General features: G+C 41.6%; 1 protein-coding gene across 2 annotated transcripts in view; it reads right to left on the bottom strand.

The window, feature by feature from the left end:
• zmp:0000001267 (b(0,+)-type amino acid transporter 1) overlaps nt 1–23,238 on the bottom strand; it is a 65,856-nt gene that overhangs the window by 16,711 nt on the left and 25,907 nt on the right. The window contains exons 1-4 of one of the 2 annotated variants that reach the window (XM_056255935.1): nt 22,167–22,939; nt 21,830–21,963; nt 21,525–21,654; nt 4,250–4,374 (exon numbers count right to left, since the gene is read on the bottom strand). In XM_056255935.1, the coding sequence (XP_056111910.1) occupies nt 4,250–4,374; nt 21,525–21,654; nt 21,830–21,963; nt 22,167–22,877 (1,100 nt within the window). In that variant the 5' untranslated portion in view covers nt 22,878–22,939. Of the gene's footprint in view, nt 1–4,249; nt 4,375–21,524; nt 21,655–21,829; nt 21,964–22,166; nt 22,940–23,238 lie in introns of those variants that run through there. The other variant, XM_056255934.1, reaches the window with a different exon arrangement.

Genomic DNA, 23,238 nt, shown 5'->3' with positions numbered 1-23,238 from the left:
TGCGCGTGTATCCCTTAGCTGCCCCGCCATCAAGGGTGGTGAGGGAGGAGGAGCCACCGGAACAGTTTCTGGCAGTAAAAGGTGCCGTCCACGTTCCCGTAAGCTCCTCATGCACTTCCGGGAAGAAAGGCACTGGGGTGGGTTGCTGAGAACCAGTGCGCGCCACCCCGAGATACCAATCATCCAACCTCGAGGGTTCGGGACACGGTGGAGGATTCCACACGAGCCCGACCCCGTTGGCAACCCGGGAGAGCATGGCCATCATCTCCGGGGCCGTCTCAGGCACCGCTGGCAACCCCGAAATAGGCAGCGGTGCCGAGTCGTCGTCCGCAGAGAGGTCTGACCCAACCTCCGATGCAGCGATCGACATCTGGTCACTGGGAGCCCCAAAGGAGACAACCGGTACACACCTCGAGGATGGTCCAGCTTTCTCCAATGGAAGCTCAACTGGCTGCGGAGCATGAGAGGGGTGAGGGCTCCTAGGGGGTTGGTTCCCCGAAGGAGACGCGCTCACCGTGATCCTCAGGTCACCCGCGCCCCCGCCCGAAGCAACCCTCTGGGGAGGATTGGAACGAGGCAGAGGCACGGGGACTCCGCCCCTTTGCAGGAACAGGAGTCTCGACCGTAGCTCCGCGATGGTCATCTTCCCACAATGGGTACATGACTCATCCACAAACGCTGCCTCAGCGTGTTCAATGCCCAGACACACGAGGCAGCGTTTGTGACCATCCTGTGAGCCCAGGTAACGACCGCATCCAGAAACACACAAATAGAAAGTCATCTTTTTCTTTTTAAAAGACGCTCTCTATTTGTGTAAGCTCTTTTAGGGACTGCTCTCACTGGTGCTGAAACACGCAGGGGAACAGTCACTGCGAACACAGACAGGAATGTGCACCTGTCTGTGCGCGATCTCTCTCTCTCTCTCTCACTGTCTTACCAGCAGTGAAAACAGCTTTTGAGCGCTCGTACGGCGCACCTTACCAGCTGTTACAACAGCTTTTTGGTTTTGCTCAACACACCACAGACAGGAGAGAGAAAAAGAAGACTGCTCGCGCTGCCGTGCTGTAACGCCCGCACCGGGAAGGAGAGGTCCAAAGAAGAGGCTCGTAGTCACACTCTTGTAGTCAAGCATGAAGCGTTTGGCTCCGAAGCAAAAAGCTAGTGTGCAATCAAACAGCTGCTTGTTAAATACCCGCGCTGCGAGGCTGCACAGCTGATGCAAATGATTGCACGCCAATGTGCATTGGCTTGTTTAGTTTCACTCGAAGTAGATTGGCCTCTCTAGCGAGATTCCTATTGGTCAGTCTGACCTACGTTGTAGTGACTGACCGATAGGGAACCCCAGTTAGAGCTTTTCTGTTAAAAAAACAATTTTTTTACCCGGTCTTTTCAATATAGTATCTGGCAACCATGCGCACACCCTCTCTCTACACTGCTGAAGAAGTGCGGATGATCGGAAAAAACAGACGATTAAGCTGGAGTTCAGCGATCTTCATTTGAGATTTTCTACTTAAAGGGTCATTCAGTCGGTCTGTGTTCTGTCAGGAGCCGCTTGCGCTGTTTGTGCGACTAAATCTGCGATCAAAATGCAGGCTGATATCCAGCAGTGTTTTTAATGTTGATCATACGAGCAAGAATGCAATGTTTCCTGAATATCCACACGATTTCAAATGTGACATTGATTTTACACAACAGTTCAACAAACAAAAGGGTAACAATAAGTGATGTACTACATTTGTGAACGAATCTGAGGCTTTGAACGAAATTCAATGATCCGTTCATAAATACAGCAACTTGCTTCGTTACTGAATGAATGAAAGACTCAATGACTCACTCATAAAGACAGTGACTTACCGCCACCTACCGGCGATTTTAATTTAATATTTAAAAGTATCAGTTTGTTTTTACCATCATTGCATATTTATTGAACATTGTTTTATTTAAAGCATTATTTATTTTATAAAGGTATTATAAACGTAAAAAAAAAATTAACTGGAAAGAATAAAGGGGGCAAATATTGTCACTTAATGGAACAGGTGTGACTGCAGAAGTGGAAGAGAGGGGGTACGGCACTCTAAAAAATTGGGAGAACCACTGAACTAAGGAAAAGGGATATGTAGAATTGCACAAGTGCTACTGCTAGAGTGCAATGTCGATAAAGCCTGTTACCTTAATTTCAATTTCTCATAAGCTTAATTGAATTGGCCTAGAGAGAAAAATTATAATGAAATTTTTTGTCTAAAGACTACATATAAATAGCTACCAAAATGAATGTCGGTAACTACAGTTTGACTAAAAGTAATGAGTAAGGACTAAAAGTTGACAAAAAATGCAATGACTTTTCGTCAACTAAAACTAGACTAAAACTATGAAAGACAAAGTGACTGAAATGTAAATAAGACCAATAAGCATTTTCGTCTGAAGATGCTAAGACTAAATCAAAAATGGGTGCCAAAATTAACAATGGTGACAGGGAGGTGAAGTATGATTTCATAATAACCGACGATGGTGTAATAATGTAACTGTAAGGGAGAAATTTGCTTACCGGAGACTGAGTTATTGACAATTTCTATGAGACCATATTAGTTGCCTAGGGAATTTCCTCAAGTATTCCTGACAGTTGTGTATATTCACCCTAAGCTTAATACTAAAAATCCAAATGAGGTGTTGTTCTCTCTGCTACAAAGACTTCTGTATATCTCACCCGATGCCCCATTTTTTTGTTATGGGTGAGTAATTGCAACAAAACACTAAGACATTTTCATCAGTACATCACCTGTCACACTCATGGAAATAAGACTCTTGATTTATGCTACGAATCCATACAAGTGGCACTGCAAGCTTTTGCTCAAAATGTTGCTTTTTTATGAAACTTACCCACATTCAAGTGCTGATAAAAATGCATGAAGCTAGAATAAAATTTAGTTTGTTTGTTTGTTTGTTTGTTTAAAGCAGAGGGCCTGTTCTTTCTTTTGATATATTGCATGGTCAGATATTCAAACAACAAAATATTCTAGGGTCAATGAAACTTTTGTGAAAATGATAAAAAAATACTGGTGCTGGCTGGCAACTTTTTTCAAAAACTCTGGCGCGAGGGGAAGGAGTTAAAAAAAGAGGAGAAAAAAAGTTATTTTTAAAAGTGGTGATAAAGTTGCTTATTCTCTTATCATGAAGTAAGAGCAGCTATTGCAAAGACAAAACATAAATAGCAATATAAATGTTTTAAATTCTGATCACAGGGTGGTGAGGGATGGAATGAAATTAATACAGTTTTACAGGAAAGAAATAGGAATATGGTATCCTCAAAGGGCTATACTTCTAATGTGTATTGTAAAGTATGATTCTTTGCAAAGTAATATGATGTTTTATATTGATGTTTCTACGGGGGCTAGTTTTTTTTTAAAGGATAAAAGCAAATTAATGTCCTTGATCAGATAACATTAGTGGTAAGGTGTTGAGATCATTGTGAAATGCAGGACCCAAAAGGTTTTAAATTATTTTTGACCAGTAGTCCTCACTTCTCTGGTAATTAAAACATTTAAGAAAATTGTGATATAGAGATATTGAAGCATGTAGAAGATATGTTAGACCGATTTCAGTTTGCGTACCACATGTGTCAGCTGAAAAGCTTGTAGAACTATTTAACCTGGATCTTAATTTGGTAGGATGGACAGTTCTTTTTTTTTTATCGAACAGGACTGTGTGAGGAGTGTGTGAGAGTCAATGGTTTGCTATCTTCCAAGTTAAGTTCCTCTACAGGTTCCCCTAAGGGTGTGTTCTTTACCCTCTGTTTTTTATTTTACACTAATAACTGCAGGAGTGCCTGCAAGAGTTATATTCTGAAGTTTTCAGATGATACAGTTATTGTGAGCCTCCTAGCAAATGAGGAGACATCTCATAGGCATGTGGTGGAGGATTTTGTTTCTTGTTGTGCAAACTGTAGTCTAAATTTAAACATAGCAAGGACCAAAGTCATGATTTTAGACTTTGGAAAGTCTGCCATTCCTACTCCCTTTCTTTTCTGTCATTCATGAAAGGACACTAATCTTGTGGATGAATAGATATCTGGGTACAGTGGTTAATAAATTAAACTTTGATGCACAAAGAGTTTGTTGTCCTCCCATCAGGCCGCAGATACAGAGCGGTAGGACAACGAGGTTTAGCTATTCATTCATACCAACTGCTATTTCTATGTTGAATCATCTGTATTTATGGGTAATATGATGTTATGCAAAATCAGGCACTATACCTGAAGAAGTTGACTATGGCCTGGAAGTCTCCCGGAATGAGAACAATAAGAGAAATTATTGTGTTGAAAATGAGAGCTGGAGAGGGAGTACGCCTGTGCATGTGAGCCATGGCCAGGATGTCAGGCTGAAAGACAGGGAACACTTTAGATAATACTGTTCAAGAACAGTGGTTAGTTTAAAGGGATAGTGCACTCAAAGATTTAAATTCTGCCATCATTTACTCACCCTCAAGTTCTTCCAAAACTGTGAATTTCTTTCTTCTGCTGAACACAAAAGAAGATATTGTGAAGAATTTCAGTAACAAAACAGCCCCACTGACTTCCATAGTATTTTTTTCGCCATTCTATGGAAGTCAATGGGGCCCATCAACTGTTTGGTTACTGACATTCTTCAAAATATCTTCTTTTGTGTTCAGCAGAATAAATAAATTCATACAGATTTGGAACAACTTGAGGGTAAGTAAATTATGATAGAATTTTTATTTTTGTATGAACTATCCCTTTCATTTTTAGCATATTTGTGGTGGTGCACACGGCTGTTCAGATGCAAGAACCCAAATGAATGTAAATATACAGTACAAATATTTGATATATTTATACTGTATATGATGAATACAAAATTAATACTTTTTTTAACAGATAAAACTGGATCATCAGCAAAAGTGGGACCATAAATTATATCCTTGGTCTGGCTAAAAACCTTATAAAACCAGTTTAGAAGGGTGACATATTTTTAGAAAAATACATACTTTTTCAAACCAATCATCATTTTAAAATAATAGAGGCATATATTTAAGATTTATTTATATATTTATGGGTCCAAGCTCAAAAGATCCTGGAGCCAAGTTGTGTTTGCACTGATGTTCTTCTTCTTTGTGTCAGGTAACTCAGATAAATGGAGGACTCAATAGCGGTGACAAACGTGAAAAGTTTATTAGTACACTTTGTAACACAAAATAAATTCTCAGTATGGTGGTTCTCATGCACTCCGCACACAGACAGAGACCACAGAGAGGAAATTAGCACAGGATGACCACAGAAAACGGGCCCCGAGTCCAGCAAACGAGACAGTGCTGCTACAGACTCCTCATCTTAGGTTCCTGAGCACAAACAACAAGCCTGCTTACCTGCTTGTTATTTGTGCTGAAGTAACACACATGAAAGATGCGGATAAACTTTGTCTATCTGCTTTAAAAGGGTGTCAGAGACAGTAAATCAAAGACACTCCAATCTTGGCAGGATGGTCCCTGCATCACTACTCAGTCACACAGAAACATTTTTTGAATTCTAATCATGGAACCCTATCTATTTTGTCTATACATTTTATAGCTATTTTAGGTTTTCTGAAAAAATACTTTTCAAAGACTCTTTGTCCGACCTTGAGCAGACATCTTTGCACAAATCAAAAGTTATCAAAAGAATTTTGATGTGTCCAATCGATGCAAAGATATAAGTGAAATACAAAGATATTAGTGAATTAATCTATCTGCCGTCATGCATTTTAACATATTGGTCTATATTGTACAAATTGAAGTCTAAATTTACATTGCGTATGCCACTTAAACTTAAAGGTGCAATGTGTAATAATTTTGAGTATCTATTAACAGAAATGCAATATGACATCCATAACTATGTTTTCAGTGGTGTATAAAGAACTTACTTAATAAACCGTAATGTTTTTATTACCTTAGAATGAGACATTTATATCTACATAACCGCGGGCACCCCCTTCTATGAAGGTCGACATATTGTGTCGCCATGTTTCTACCATAGCCGACAGCGAACAAACAGCGCTACAGAGCGCGTTTCGTCACTACCTTGAAAGAGAAGCAGCAGAAAGCTAGAAGCTAGCCACCATAGACACAGTGAGTAGTGACTTTTCCCTTGTCAGTGGTGTAAAATATGTAGTTGGATTGTTTCATGTAACTTAGTTCTTCTCCCTCGCTGTGTTATGGCTTTGCTATGTGGGGATAAATGTGCTGGTTACGTTCGTGAGACAGCTGATTAGTACTCTTGTCATTGACCGTAAAACAGTATGTTACAGGAATCACCAACCCGTCGATCGCAGTCGACAAGTCGATCTTGGAAGCATTTTAAGTCGATCGCGAAGAGTTTTCAAAATCAGAGAAAAAAAGCCTATTGTGTGTAGCAAATGGTGTTGCGGAGGCGTGCGCGCTGTTACAATCATGTCATTTTTGCAGCGCGCACCTTTGGGCTCATGCGGACGCGTCGAGTTTAAACAAGGCTTTATGCTTTAACCAGCTCAGCCACAGTACTAACAGCTCATATTAGCCAGCTAAACTTTTACTACCCTGTTAGAAAAAATATAATTGCATAGTTTCATGTGGTTCTTGTCCCTCGCTGTATTATGGGTTTGCTATGCTATGTGGGGAGAAATATGCTGGTTACGTTTGTGAGACAATCAGCTGATTACTATTATTATATTATATATTAAGACCCTTGATCCTCACCTGACTATGACTTTGTAAACTTTATCCATGATGTGGTTTATAATGGACTGTGGTACAGAAACAGTGACAATGTTACACACTCTTGGCTTACTCTGGCTATTCTCTGCTGTCTCAGACGACGATATGTTTGTCCTGTTTTAGCCACCGTAGCTTCTTCGAAAGGGAGGGGTGATCAGTGGGCTGAGCCCTTAGTGCAACTCGCAACCGAACCGCTAGATGCCGCTAAAAATCACACACTGCACCTTTAAGTGGCGTACACCACTTCCAACGCATAAGTTGTGATTTATAAAAACAAACTTGAAGGGAAAATTAGCGCACCTGCACTCAAACTCTAACCTATGCGTACGAACATTTTGGAGACGGAGCAGTTTGGCGACACCGATGGTGAGCTGAGGGACTGACGGCAGATGAAGGAAAACCACTTTAAATCTTCATTATGAGTCCTAATCAAAAATACAGTGCATGTTCACAATCTGTGAAAAACATGTTTTACATCTGATATACATATCTAGTATAAATATATGAAATATATATGAAATATAAATAATTTATAAAATATTTTGGTGCAAATAATTATCAATAATGCACAATAAGGCCTATCTGTTTCCATTAAAACTATAAAGCAATTAAAAGTACTATTTGGCCAGTGGAAAAGATTGAGAAAAACTTTCTCTGAAAAGTATTTTATACTATTTGATTTATTTATTCAAAACAAAGCAAGGATAGGCTACTAAATGATTTTTAGCAATGTAATGTGACAGCACATCTGTATCTCATATTTTCCTAATGTCTTGTAGCCTTAAACATGGTATCACGTGGATGAATATGCATATGCAAATGATATGCAGATCAGGATATGCATAGTAAAACTAGTCAAGGTGGCGCTCATATGGCGCTTTTATAAATGTAGATTGTTCCAAAGCGGCTTTACAGTGATAATAGGAAATTAAAGTAACAGATTGTTTTTGCTTAATGGCAGCTCTAGAATAAAGTTATTTTCCAGTTAAAGTTAGTTTTGATTGATTCACTTCCGTCGCAACGATCATTAGTTATTAACGTAGGGGCCGCTAACACGACACCGTTTTAACAGAAAACTCTTAAGTTCTCTCTACGCAAACTTTAAAAACGCGAACCTGTGAGAATGCTGATGGCGTGCACATGCGTATTGAGAGTTCATTCTATAGGTATACGCGTTTGAATATATGTGCGCAGGCATGTAGTCCTTCCCTAAAAAACCAACCCTCAACAAACTGTTTTGTTTGTCAACAAACAAAACTAGGCGTTGTAAGCTCCATATATGGTTATTTCAGGGAGGGGATGGGGTGGAGACGCATGTGTGCACAATCTTCAGCTGACTGGGATTTATAAAGGGAATTTTGCGCTGGTTCTGGCGTATGCACGGTTTTATAAGTCTGAATATTTTTTGCCGTACGCCATTTTTGTCTTTAGGGCGCACGTACACTTTTAGTCAGGATTCTACACACAGTTTTATAAATGAGACCCATGGGCTGTGGAAAACATCTTGCTTGATCCCTGTTCCCAAGAAGAGACACCCCACCTACCACAACGATTACCTGTAGCGCTTACCTGTAGCGCTCACCTGACATATCATGAAGACGTTTGAGAGACAGGTCCTCTCTTACATCAAAGGCTAACATGTCAACTCACATGGATCATCTACAGTTTTTATATCAGCCCAACATGGGTGTATGACGCCCTCATTAATATGCTACAAAGGACCCATGCGCACACCTGGACAATCTGTGAGATTCACATTCTTTGACTTTGATAAATGTATGATCTATATATCCCGCAGACTACCTTAGTAAGGTAGTAAGGTAGTTGTATGCAGTACAGTTAGTAAGGTAGTATGTGCATATGCAGAATAGTGTCTCCAATACTATCCTGAGTAATACAGGGGCGCTGCAAGAAACCGCTCTGGCCCCGTTTCTGTTTACCATCTGTACAGCGGACTTCCAGTTCAATACTGACAGTTGCTGACAGTAGTAGAAATTTTCTGACGATACGGTAGTCGTCGGCCTAATTAAGGGAGGCGAGGAGGAGGAGTAGTACAGGAGAACAATTAAGGACTTTGTGCTCTGGAGCGACCACAACCATCTCCACCTTAACATCTCAAAACCAAGGAGATTTTAGGAGGAAGAGGACACAATCGATTCCGATTACCATCCAGGGCATCGAGGTGGAGATGGTCTCCAGCCAAAGATACCTTGGTGTGCAGCTCAACAACAACCTGTACTGGCAAAGCCACATGGAGACAGTGTACAAGAAGGGTCAAAGCCAACTTTATTTCTTAAGGAGTCTGAGGTCATTCGACATCTAATCCTTCCTATCGGCGGCTATCAGATTGTTTAATGGGCTTATGAATCATCACTGGTATATACATTTGAGACAGTCTAGTTTTGCACTTATATCATCATTTGCACATTTTTATATTAGTACGTTAGCGATCATTTCTTATTTCTTGTTAATTTTTATATATTATTTATTATTTATTATTTTATGTTGTAGATTGGTACAAAGTCGGAAATGACTGCCGTGACAATGTAGTTTCCTGTAAAGGATCAATAAAGTATCAACAACAACAACTAACTATTAACTACGACTTTTGCCCTAATAAACCCCTAATTACTGCGTATTAACAGTTAGTAAGGTAGTTGTTAAGTTTAGGTATTGGGTAGGAATAGCGTAGTATTAAGGATGTAGAATACAGTCATGCAGAATAAGGCATTAATATCTGCTTTATAAGTACTAATAAACAGTAAATGTCCTAGTAATATGCATGGTTATAAGCAACTAGTTAATAGTGAGAATTGGACCCTAAACTAAAGTGTTACCCAATTTGTTTCTCTTCTGATTTCTTTCGTGCCCCAATTATCAGCTGATCATACTGTACCTGTCAAAAGTTTGGAAAGAAATCTCTAATGCTCACCAAGGTTGCATTTATTTAATCAAAAATACAATAAAACAGTCATATTGTAAAATATTATTTAATTTTTTTTCTATTTTAATAAATTAAAAAAATTATGGTGATGACAAAGCTGAATTTTCAGCATAATTTCTCAATTTCACATGATCATTCTGAAATCCATTTAATATGCTTATTTGCTGCTCAAGAAATGAATAATTTATAATTATTAATTATTATCAATGTTGAAAATATTTTTTGCTGCTTAACATTTTTGTGGAAAAAGTAATACCATTTAAACATGTATTGTTTGTAAGATTAAAAGAAGAGAGAGAACATAATACTTTTATTTTCAAATTTATCAAAAGTGACAGTGAAGACATTTATAATATTACAAAAGATTTCTATTTATCAAATGCTTTAATAAATATAATAAATAAATGGAAATAAATCCTGTTCATTGAACTTTCTATTCATCATAGAATCCTGAAAAAAGTACCACCATTTCCACAAAAATGTTAGGCAGAATTTCAATATTGATAATAATAAGAAGAAATGTTTATTGAGCAGCAAATCAGCATATTAGAATGATTTCTGAAGGATCATGCGACACTGAAAAATCTATTGACACTCTCTTTTCCAGCAGTTTAGACAGCTCATTTGCGCTTAAAGCTGCAGTCCGTAGCTTTTTTGGGGTTAAAAATTATCCAAAATATATATTTAAGAAAATACATAACCAGCCAGTGTTCAAATCTATCTGCTTGCCTTAGCTCGATTCAAAGCGGTAAGCTTGTAATAATGTGACTGTGTGTTTGTGTGGATGGAATCACACTGAGAGCAAGTGGATGGTCACTCAAGAATTCACTTTACTGGGCCTGGAACAGACAGAACTGGGACAAACACGACCAAAAGCTGGTTAGCGTACAGTGCATCACGTTGCTTAAGATGTCAGCAGCGAGAGATATGAGACTCTCCTAGTGGTGACGTAGCTCCACCCGCAATATCACGCACACAAATGCGAGTGACGCAACAGCCAATGTCGAGTTTTCCCAATTAATGCATGAATTTAACAGCATTATTTAAACTCCGTTACATACACCCCCTTTAAATTCTGCTAAATTGGGCTAGAACCAGCGCATGTAACAAACTAAATATATAGAAAATAGTAGGAAACAAAATAAAAACAGGTGTTAGTAAAAGAGCTTTACAATACAGCAAGTCAGATAATCTATCTCTTCCCCAGGAAGTGTGTAAGAATGGAATGGTACCAGGTTCCGCACTTAACACAGACTAAGAGGTGCAGTCTACACGCTTCTAGTAGTTACAAATGTATCTCTGCTCTTCAAATATCTTTTGATGCAAACAACAAACTCTTCTTGAGAAACACTCACTTCAAAGTCATTCTCTAAACACAGTTAACTCTTAGATACGAATCATTATTTAGACTCAGACATTTTAAACAAAAATGTTCCTTAACAACTCCACTACAAAGTTAGTTCCTTGAAAAATAACTTGTGCATCACTGTGTGAATCACTTTCCACAATTTTCTGACTGATCTCCCTAATCGTGTAGTGATGTGGCCTCTATGTGTGCTTGTGGGTTGTTTGAAAATGACAGGGGCAAGTCTGTTATCAGGTTCTGGCAAACAACTGGTGTACTCATTTGGTTTGGTTGCAGGTAAACTCTCTGTACTCTCAGCAGGTTGAGGAACATGCTCAGGTTCTGGACTGTGCTGATCATTGCCAGGGCACTCAGGAGTCATCTCATCAGAAATGTCTGAAACTCCACCACAAGTGGCATCCTGCATATCTTCACTGGCATGCGTTCCATCCATCTGCAATAACCATTCTGATGTCTTTGAAACAGGATCAGGATCATCCATCAGAGCGGAGTCAAGAGCGCTTCCACGGGTACCATCAGTAGAATCTGATCGAACTGATTCTTCACCATCATCCCAGGATAAGAAATTAACTGGAAGCAACAGATTTCTGTGCACCACTTTTTCTTTGCCACTCTGAACATCCTTAATCCTGTACACATTAATCTCTGGTCTCACTGATTGAATCTCATACAAAACTTGTCCCACTTGTCCGCGGCTTTTCTCTTGCCTTTCTCTCCACGGTTAGCTAGCAAAACTCTATCTCCCACTGCTAAGGGTGAACCTCTGACCTTCCGATTGTAAAGAACGGCATGACGGTTCTGCTCTTTGAGACTGTGTTTCCGGGCAATTTCTCCAGCTGCGCTCAGATCTCTTCTCAGTGCAGTTACAAACTCATGGTGGCTGACCACCTTCTCATCGCAAAGGACATGCTGATTTCCATTACACGAGAGTAGATGTTAAAACTTCATGCTGATTTGTACTCGGCTTTCGCCAAGATAAGCACAAACTAAGACGTAGCTTTACAGTAACCTATGCTTCTCCGTCCATTTACGCTTCCTTTCATATGGTGATGTGAATCTCCTTCTGTCTATCCTTTCTAAGGATAAATAAAGTGAAACTGAAACTGTCCGGCGTTAACGGCTGCAGTGTACTTGGCGCATCAGCACACACAACGGCTGCAACTACAGTGTGGTCTCCCCAGTGCACCAGCGCGACAACCGTCTGGATTGCGCCGAGTAGGGGACATCTCTAGGGTCTTCAAGTGGGCACCTTCCGTCCTCAGTGTTTCGTCGACTAGCCCACGACACCTCAAGAGGGCTCGACAGTGACTCTGGCGTCCCAGAGTCACCCCCCTCCGTCCCCCACTCAACTCAGCCCAGCTTACTGACCTTTACATCCCTCCTGCTGCTGAGGTTGCTCCTTCCTCGTAGTTCACATGTGACCTAACCACAATCTCACAATCTCTCCGCAACCCAACCATACGCGCCAACCCGTTTGACCCGTTTGACCGTCTTCGTTAGAGTTCAGTGGCAACGGTTCCGTATGGCATACTACCTACCGCAAAACACCATATCTGCCCAATCACCAACCCTCATTCACGCAATATACACAGGAACGTAATAACTGTACTTACTATGCAAACTATACAATAAACCAACAGACTCTTCGAGTTTTTCAAGAATTCTACGAAACCGTAGCGTGGCGGCCTGTACACAGCCAGCCAGAATATTTCCGTCTCAACCACAGTCAGTTGCTGCTCCTCTCTGCTGCTTCAGATAAGTTCTTTACTGTGCGACGCAACTCTTGGCCACTGAATCCGACGTCTCTGAGGAACCGGGTTGTAGAGTGTGCCACAAATCCTCAACAACCCACTTCCACTGGATAAACCTGGACTCTCCATCCTCGCTGTTCTGCTTCAGTGGCCAGATGAGCATACCGCAGTTTCTTCCTCTCATATGCCTCATCTACAGCATCCTCCCATGGCACTGTTAACTCTATCAGTTGAACAATGCGTGCTGATCCAGACCACAAAACAATATCTGGTTAGTGGTGGCAATCTCAGGTGGAAAAATAAGCCGTTGATCAAGATCAGCCAGCATTTTCCCGTCCCTAGCAGCTTCCAGTTGTCTTGGGCGAGAATTTGTTTTAACACCTTTTCTTGGTGGTTGCTCGCCTGGGCGGAGGAATATTGTCTTCTGTGTGTAATGTTTTGCTAGAACAGGTGGCAACTTATTGGTCATGTTACGCTTGCCTTCCAATGCTAAAGCCAAACATCGCAGTACTTGGTCATGGTGCCAAGTAAACCGACCTTGGCTAAGAGCCACTTTACATCCTGTCAAAATGTGCCTTAATGTGGCAGATGAACACAAAAGACAAGAGGGATCCTCTCCTACCCAGAGGTTTAGGTTCTGTGGTGATGGGAGAACATCATATGTTGACCTGATAAGGAAACTGATCCTACTCTTTTCCATTGACCAAAGGTCTTGCCAGCCCATCTTGCGTTGTTCCACACTCTCCCATCTCATCCAATCTCCCTGCTTGGCCTGGGAAATGGCCTTTATCCTCTCCTCCTGCTTTCGCACCTCGTTGACTACCAACTTCCTCCTTCCTGCCTTGTGCCATTTAGGAGGAGCTAAACTGAGCCCAAAACCCCCTCTTCCATGCTGTACCTGTCCCACGATATCACCAATTTGAAGGGCAGCCTTTGCCTCTACCACAGATTTCTTTGCTGACCACTTTCTACCAGTTTTTAACACAGGTGCTGACTCCCTTACACATTAGTCGCGTGACTCTACTGAGGTCATTTCCAGTCTGACCTTGGCACACTTAAACTCCTCGGTTAAAGCAGAGACTGGCAGCTGCAATGTTCCTTTACTATAAAGTCCCACTCTGCTGAGGCAGCGTGGAACTCCCAACCATTTCCTAATGTATTAACTTATTGACGCTTCCAGCTTATCCACTGTTGTCAAAGAAACCTCGTACACAGTCAGTGGCCACAGCAACCTCGGCAATAGACCAAACTGAAAGCACCAGAGTTTTAGTTTGCCTGGTAGAGCACAGCTGTTTATGCTCTTCAACCCTTCCACTGCTTGTCGTCTAACATCTCCCACTCGAACTGTGTCCTTTAGATCCCCATCGTACCATCTCCCAAGACTTCTTCACTGTCTTCTCAGAAACTGTTGGTATTGCCTCACCATTAATGAAGAATGTTTTATCTACTACCTTTCCTTTAAAGGGGTCATATAATGGTACATGCACTTTTACAAGTTGATTGTACTGGAATGTGTGTTGGCAGTGTCTGTACACAGCCATCATATAATGATAAAAATCCATCCAGTGGTTTTGTTTTAATCTCCTTATATGTTTTCCCCTGCCTCAAATCGAGCCTGTGACGTCACAAGCTCGCACGCCCCTCCCGCGATTGTTGAATGACAGCCGCGTTTCAACACAGACCCGCCCTCGCTCGTGAGCCAGCTGTCAATCATAGTCCGCGCAGACCGGCGCGGTCATTGGTGATATGCTGGAGCACTGTCTATGAGCAGAATGGTGTCTAAGCGATTGTGGTGTTCTGTTCTTGGGTGTAATAACGGACACAGCAGTCATTTTAATGTTCCTAAATCCGAACCGCCGAAGACGCAGTGGCTGAGTTTGTTTTCGAAGGGAATATTCCCCACGAGCAACGTCAATGCTCTCATGTTTGCGCGAATCATTTCACACACCAGACTGCTTTATAAACGAGGAGGTATAAAGCTGGTTTTGCTAAGAAGCTGCTCCTGAAAGGATCGGTACCATCTATTCGTGTTCCTGCAGCTACTCCAGAAGAACTGAAGTGAGTGTAACGTGTTATTAAACTTTATATTAATATTTATATTAATCCTTGTAAATCGCTAGCTGCACGCTTAACAATGAATTCGTCTAAGGTTTACACTCAGGGTACATTACGGCATGTTTTCTATGTATGACGTTCTCAATATAATGCATAATCCCACGTTTATACTGAACAACGTGTTATGGTTATTGTGTTATTGTGTTACAAACGGTGTACGCCAGAGCCGGCTCTGGTGTACGCATAGAACAGAGAGGCGGAGTCAGCAAAGCTCATGATCATTTAAAGTCATATACACTGAAACGGCGTGCTGAAAACAGAGCTGTTTTTTACCAGGTAAAATAAGTGTTTTCTTACAATACTAATGAGAATTTTTAATTAAAGGATATTACAAACTTTTAATTTAGACCCTAAAGAATCATATTAGCTTGTACAAAAATGGCATTATATGACCCCTTTAACTATCGAGATGCTCCTTGATTTAGAGGGCTTAAATTGCATTCGTGCCCATTCAATATTATCGGTTAACTTACCCAATAACCGATTAGTGCAGGCTACTGTTGTAGTCATGGTTGTCATGTCATCCATGTATGCTCTGATTGGTGGTAGTCGCATCCCAGAAGCCAATCGCTCTCCTCCTACTACTCATCTCGATGCCCTAATTATTACTTCCATTGCACTGGTAAAAGCCAGTGGAGAAATGGTGCATCATTATTCCAACCTCTAAGCATTGCCATGTAGTGCTGAATTCTGGAGTTGAGAAACTAAATTGCAAATCTCCATAATGGGCTTTCACTAAATTTGTTATTGACATTGGTAATCTGAAAAAATCAAATGCTGCCCAAAGAAGCTCATGTGGCACTGAACCATATGCATTAGCCAAATCCAGGAATGTCACATGGAGTTCCTTCCTCTCCTTTTTAGCTGATTGAATTCGTTGCCAGATAACATTGATGTGTTCTAAGCATCATGAGAACCCTGGAATGCCCGTTTTTTGAACTGAAGTGTCAATGAAGCCATTCTTTAATAGGTAGGTGGACAATAGCTGAGCAATAATGCTGAAGAAAATCTTACCTTCAACATTTAATAGTGAAATAGGACGAAACTGACTGATGCTTGTAGCATCTTTTTCTTTAGGTATAAAGACTCTACCTGCTATGCGCCATGCTCTAGGTACAACCTGTTTTTCCCATGCCACTTTTATCAATTTCCACAGAATTCGTAGAACTCCTGAAGCACTCTTGTACACTCTGTACGGAACTCCATTAGGCCCTGGAGATGATGAAGCCCTTGCCTTTCTCACAGCCTGCTCTACCTCTTTCCACTTAGGTGCACAGACCTCCATTTTGTATTCTGGTGGATTGTTAGGTGGGATGTCTGATGGAATTGACATAGGCTCATGCCTTTTTGCATCTGTATGCGTTTCCTCCAAATATCTCTCTAGCTCAACCCTAGATGCTTTTAAGATGCCATTCTTCTCAATGGTGAATAACTTCTTTACGAATTTGAATGGGTCTTTATAGAAATTAGCCCTCGCACGTTCCTTCTTTTTGTAGCGTTTCCGTAGGTGCTCAGCTCTGCGTAATGTTGCCAGCTTATCTTTTATGGCCCTTTGTAAGAGATTGAGTCCCTCCTTCTGACTTTGTTCTGCTCTTTTCCATTGCTTCCTCAGCTGTCTCCTTTCTCTAACTAAGCCTTCAATTTTCTGCTGCCATCTAGACATTCCAGGAGTAGTTTGTACTTTTTCCTTCCTTTTTTCCACACCAAACCTCTCACTTCCATATGCGTAAATGATGTCCCCAAATTTATCCAGCTTCTTTTCAACTGTACCAGTTAATCTTTCCAATGCGAAGCATAGATCTGTGTTTACCGTGTCCCATGCAGTTTTCTCACAAGCTCTTGGCCATATAACTCCAGGCCTATGCCCGTTGAGGTTCTTTTCTCTCTTATGCTGGTTAGTCTGACCGGGTTCACAAGTATCAATATGTTAATCTCCAACTGTGCAAACCCTCCTCTCCTCTATGACAGGGGTGCTGATATCCTGCGAGCTGTGGTTTGCTTCCGGTCACTGGATTTCATTCGACTGACTTGACTGACTTCGTAAGAAGTACTGATCAATGCGAGGCCCTTGTCCCTTCTCCCTCAAGCATTTCATTTTCCCTTGATGAATCTTCAAACCCCTGACCATTGTCGCCTTGCTTCAGCCACAGACACAAGTGTCACAGGCCGGAGGGTGTGGGGGCGCTACTTGCCAACCGACCCTCCCTCCTCCTTCCGTACCTCCCCCTTCCCCTGAGGAGCTACCCCGCAGCTCAAGGACAACGGACAACAGAGTAAAAGGAATCTCAAATTTATTTATTTAATTAAAAGGCAATCTCAAGGAGAAAGAACAGGTCAACCGTTCCTCCTGTGTCGACAAGTCCGGCCTGGATGACAGCAGTGGGGATTGGACTCGAGTCGCTTGGCCAGCGAGACTTTAGCATTGTCTAGCGGACAGGGTGGTTCAGTATGGATCCCGTATGCCCACTCCGCCTTCCTGAACGCCGGACTAGACAACAGCCATGGGAATCAGGCTTGGGTCGCTGGATCAGCGAGACTGGATGCAACAGCAAAGAGGTAGTTCGATTCACTGGCTCCGCGGGACTTCAGCATAGACTGGTAAACAGAGTGGATTAGTATGGATGCAATATGCTCACTCTTTCTTAGATACAGGGCTGGATACAGCAGCGAGGACGTGGCTCAGTTCACTGACTCAGCGGGACTTCAGCATAGACTGGTAAACAGAGTGGGTTAGTATAGATGCAAAATGCTCACTCTTTCTTCTCAGATACAGGGCTGGATGCAACAGCGAGGATGTGGCTCGGTTCACTGGCTCAGCGGGACTTCAGCATAGACTGTTAAACAAGCAGATTAGTATGGATGCAATATGCTCACTCTTTCTCAAATACAGGGCTGGATGCAACAGCGAGGATGTGGCTCGGTTCACTGGCTCAGCGGGACTTCAGCATAGACTGTTAAACAGAGTGTGTTAGTATGGATGCAATATGCTCACTCTTTCTTAGATAAAGGGCTGGATGCAGCAGCGAGGATGTGGCTCGGTTGACAAAAGTGAGGAATACGATTTCGTCGAGGCTCTATTCGTTCAGATGCCGCACAAGCCGCAGCTTCTTCCCCCCACTCGTGCATCCACTGCAATACACTCAACTGCACACGTGATTAAAATGACCAGCACTGCACTCACAATCCTCACCCATCAAATCAGCATGCGCGCCCCGGACGGCAGCCTCGGCGAACAGAATCTCTCTATGACAGCTGACAACAATCTCTGCACTGTAATGTCACATCCGAAGCGCTCCTCTTCTTTCCCCGAATTAATGTCTGCAGACGCAGTCACATTACAACCTCTTCAAGAAACAGAGTGAAGTGAATCTTCCACCCAATAATACTATGACAAATCCTACTATCACGTTTAGTGAAAGAAGACCGTCACTTATCTCCTTAAGCCCCGTGCTTTCCACCGCTGGCCCCTTCCTCGCTGTCTCTTCTCCCGACCTCCGCTGTGCATCCTCGGCCCGCTCCCCCACCACACTCTTCCCTCTTCATATCAACCTCTTTTATGTTCCTCATAGTCCAATCGCCCTTCGGGATCTTTCCCCGCCGCACAGCTGACAACAATCGCGCTCGTCAGCTCTCCTTCATTGTTTCTCCTTACTTCCGTGTTTTCCTGGAACCGGCCCTGTGTTACGGCGGAAGTGCTCCCCGGGCCCAACTTCCGCAAATAAGGTTCCGGTTTTTTTGGGTTTTTTTTGTCACCCCGTGACACAAGCTTGGAGTTCAATGACTTTACTAACTGCAGATCTTGAACTAGTCTTACTCTCCATACTCATATCCGTTTCCATTCCTAAGTCGTTAACCATGTTGTCCAACATTGAGTCATCTTCCGCCCCCGCTCTCGCAGACTCTAGGGGTATTTTTCTCTTTAATTTCTCAGAAGCCTTGGGCGGGTGTCTCCAGTATCCTGTAAACACGGAGCTGGATACTGCCGACAAGGGTAGCTAACCCTTACCAGCCCCATTGGGGTCTCTTTCCTCCTGTCAGCTGTCTCTCCAGGCTGTCACAAGGTCTTTCCCTTGTTGCCAGCAGCACTATTCACCGCAGTCACTGGACGTATCCAGATCTTCATGATTTCCATTACACGAGAGTAGATGTTAAACCAAAGATGATCTGTACTCGGCTTTCGCCAAGATAAGCACAAACTAAGACGTAGCTTTACAGTAACCTATGCTTCTCTCTCTCCATCTCTCCATCCATTTACGCTTCTTTCCATACGGTGATGTGAATCTCCTTCTGTCCGGCGTTAACGGCTGCAGTATACTTGGCGCGTCAGTACACACAACGGCTGCAACTACAGTGCGGTCTCCCCAGTGGACCAGCACGACAACCGTCTGGATTGAGCCGAGTAGGGGACATCTCTAGGGTCTTCAAGTGGGCACCTTCCGTCCTCAGTGTTTCGTCGACTAGCCCACGACACCTCAAGAGGGCTCGACAGTGACTCTGGCGTCCCAGAGTCACCCCCCTCCGTCCCCCACTCAACTCAGCCCAGCTTACTGACCTTTACATCCCTCCTGCTGCTGAGGTTGCTCCTTCCTCATAGTTCACATGTGACCTAATCTCACAATCTCTCCGCAACCCAACCATACGCGCCAACCCATTTGACTAAGGCTGTCGAGCCCCACTGTCTTCGTTAAAAAAGTATTTAATGAGTTTTATGTAACTATTTTTCTGCTCACAACGAATATTCCCAAAGTCACAAGTATCAAACCGATACTTGTGACTTTGAGAATATTCGTTGTGAGCAGAAAAATAGTTGTTAATGGACCTATCCCTTTTCCTGAACAGGATGTAATTAATGGGGTTAAACATTCAAAAGACAGGAAAAGCGCAGGCCCTGATAATATTGAGTGACAATAGCACTCCAAGCAATTGGGACGTGTGCAGAGCAATTGGGACCTATTTTTTTATTACATTTTTCAACTGTCCCTTACTCAACAGAAGAATTATGGAAAACCTCCACAGTCATTCCAGTGGCAAAAAATAATCATCCAGTAGCACTAAATGATTTTAGGCCAGTTGCTTTGACCTCATTAGTAATGAAGAGTTTTGAAAGATTGCTTAAAAAAGAGCTTCTTACAAAGGTGGAAGATTACCTTGACCCTCTTCAGTTTGCTTATAGGGCCAGGCGTGGGGTAGAGGATGCTATGGACACTTTGTTGAATTTGGTACTTAAGCATTTAGAGGGTACTAAGACTCATGCTAGGATTTTATTTGTTGATTTCACATCCGCTTTTAACACGATACAACCTCACATGTTAGTAGAGAAGCTTTTAAGTTTTGGTTTTGATTTTAGTATTATTGGTTGGATCCTGGACTTTCTAACTGATCGCATTCAGAGAGTAAGGGTTAATGGTTGTTTGTCAGAGGTATTGTCTTCATCCACAGGGTCCCCTCAGGGATGTGTACTTTCTCCACTCCTGTATATTCTATACACTGATGATTGCAGAAGCAGGCATGACAATAGATTTATTGTAAAATTTGCAGATGATTCAGCTATTGTCAGCCTTCTTGTTGCTGGTGAATGCGACCATGGCCCTGTGGAAGAGAATTTTGTACAGTGGTGTAACGATGCATTCCTGCAAATAAATGTGTTAAAAACGAAAGACATGCTTATTGACTTTAGGCGTAATCAAACATATCTTAAGAGAACAACTATCAAAGAGCAGGAGGTTGATGTTGTGGAATCATATAAGTCTCTGGGGTGTGTGATTGACAACAAGCTGAATTTTAATGTCAACGTGGAGACGATTTGTAAAAGGGCCCAGCAACGTCTGTACTGTCTACTCTACGGAGACTGTCCAAATTTAAAGTTTATAGGTCCTTGATGATTTTGTTTTACAAATCTTATATTGAGTCGGTTCTAACATTTACTATGTTATGCTGGTATGGAAGTCTTGGTGTGAAGGCAAAGACTGCTTTGGTGAAAATAGTAAATACTAGCAGTAAGATTTTAGGAGTTCGTAGAGTCACCCTACCGACATGTACAACCGGCAGGTAGTTAGGAAAGCCCGATCCATTTTAATGGTTACTTCACATCCTCTTTTTTTCTGAGTTTCAGTTTTTACCCTCAGGATCTCGACTGAGATTTCCCTCTGTTAGAAGTAACAGGTATAAACATTCATTTATTCCTACTTCCATTTCTCTGTTAAATTCGGGTATGGGGGGAGTAGGTGGAAGGAAGTAGTTGTTGGGTCTCGTGTGTGTACTTTGTGTGTGAATTTTTTATTTTATTATTTTTTTAAATGTAACTTTTAGCTTTTATGGAAATTTTTAATGTATTGTAATTGTCGTTTTTAATGCTCTCTTGCTGTAAAACCAATTGCCCTCCGTGCACATATACAAATAAAGAAAGAAATAAAGAAATGAAGGTGACTTGAATAAAAGGCAATTTATCAATAATCAAAGCTTATTTTGTCCCACTTTTCCTGAAACTACCCTAATATTTGTGGTTATTGAAATATAATATAAAGTGTGATTTACAAATTCTGCATTATACTCAAACTACTGATTTTACTCCCATACTGTTTTCAGTTATTTCCAAGGCAATTGTTCTTACCATGTGTCCCTCTCTTGCTGCTACGTAACACACTCGTCCTCCACTGAAAAAAGATCCATTCAGAGAACCAAAGGCTGAGATTGCTGCAGCAACGGACATTACCCAGCCCCACCCTCCTAATACTTTATTCCTTTCACAAGAAACAAATAAGTGCGTACACATCATAAAACAAAAATACTTGTCCCAACATGAATATCAAGATCATATAAAATAATAATACAATATAGCATTTTATAGGATTGAGTACATCACACTAAATCACTCAATTATAATATCTATATATTGTATAGCACTCAGAACCTTACCCCCATGTGACAGCTACTGCGCTGGATGATATCATCTCCGTGGTTGTCATAACAACCAGATAACTGACATTGACTAGTAGGTATAGAATCGTTACCATGGGAACAGCAATCATCAGTGCCCTTGGCAGGTTCACCTGAAAGACAAAATCACTTCATAAATTAGATTATTATAGTGATAAATCATAAAATGTTGCAGTTTTATGTGACATATCTGCATTTATCACCTTAATCATGTAATGAAATAATCTTACTTGATTTTATAACTTTTTATTACTACATCTGGTATGTCAATACTGTCAAAATCATGACATTGCAGAAGACATTAACTTAATCTCACCTCTGGTCTTTTCACCTCCTCAGTAACATTGTTTATGTTGAACCACCCAGAATATGACCACAGGCACTGATATAGTGCCATTCCAACGGTACTAATGCCAAACTTTGTGTCTGCAAAGGCACTTTCTAGATTGCAGAGGCTTCCATAGTTTCCCTGTACAAGTGATGCTATTCCTCCAATAACTATTATCATTAGACCTACAAATTTGGCCACCATAAAGACCACCTGAGTAGCCATAGTAAAACGTACATTTAGCATGTTGATAGTTGCAACCACCAAGACACATGCTGCAGCAATACACTTTACCACCAGTATGGGTGGTGTACAGCCTGGGTAAAATGGTGCCACAGCATACTTAGCGAAGCTCAGAGAACCAGCTATAATCCCAAATGGCTTCATCAGAAACATGGTTGTAAAGGCCACAAAAAATGCAGGACAAGGTCCATAAATTCGCAGGATATAGATATAGTCGCCCCCTGATTCTCTGATAATGGTGCCCATCTCAGCATATGACAAAGCAGTACACATACATACTATACCACATACTGCCCAGACGATCAAGCTTGCCCCTGAACTCCCAACGTACACCAGTACAAACTGTGGAGACATAAAAATTCCTGAACCTATCATGATGCCTGCAACCAAAGATACAGCACTGGGGAGCCCCAACTCCCGTCTTAGAGTCAGCTTTTCGTTTTCTACCGTTTTCATTGTGCTGAAACGTAAAAAGAAAACTGTCGTGCCTCAGACCTCTGATTCTGAAGATGATGAAATGAAGACAAAGAAATGCTTCAACAAGATCAAAGTTCTTGTTTAAAATTAACTACACTGGCAGCAAAAGGTCTCATGGCTTCACAATACATTTGATTTACAAATAGACTGTTATCTTCTTGCAGATATCTATATATATACTGTATATATGCTGCCTGATAATTAACATTGTGTAACCTCTGCAATCTTCTAGTGTCAGTGCACGTTTATAGAATTTTACGTGATAATTCAGCAGGGTGTACACTTAGACAACTCTAGACTAGACAACAAGACAACACATTTAACATAATTCTGTTGTAGG

Source organism: Rhinichthys klamathensis, unplaced genomic scaffold (assembly GCF_029890125.1).
Source record: "Rhinichthys klamathensis goyatoka isolate OS25496 unplaced genomic scaffold, OSU_Roscu_1.1 h1tg000123l_1, whole genome shotgun sequence".
Lineage (NCBI taxonomy): Eukaryota > Metazoa > Chordata > Actinopteri > Cypriniformes > Leuciscidae > Rhinichthys > Rhinichthys klamathensis.
This window is presented reverse-complemented; position numbering and strand designations above follow the sequence as displayed.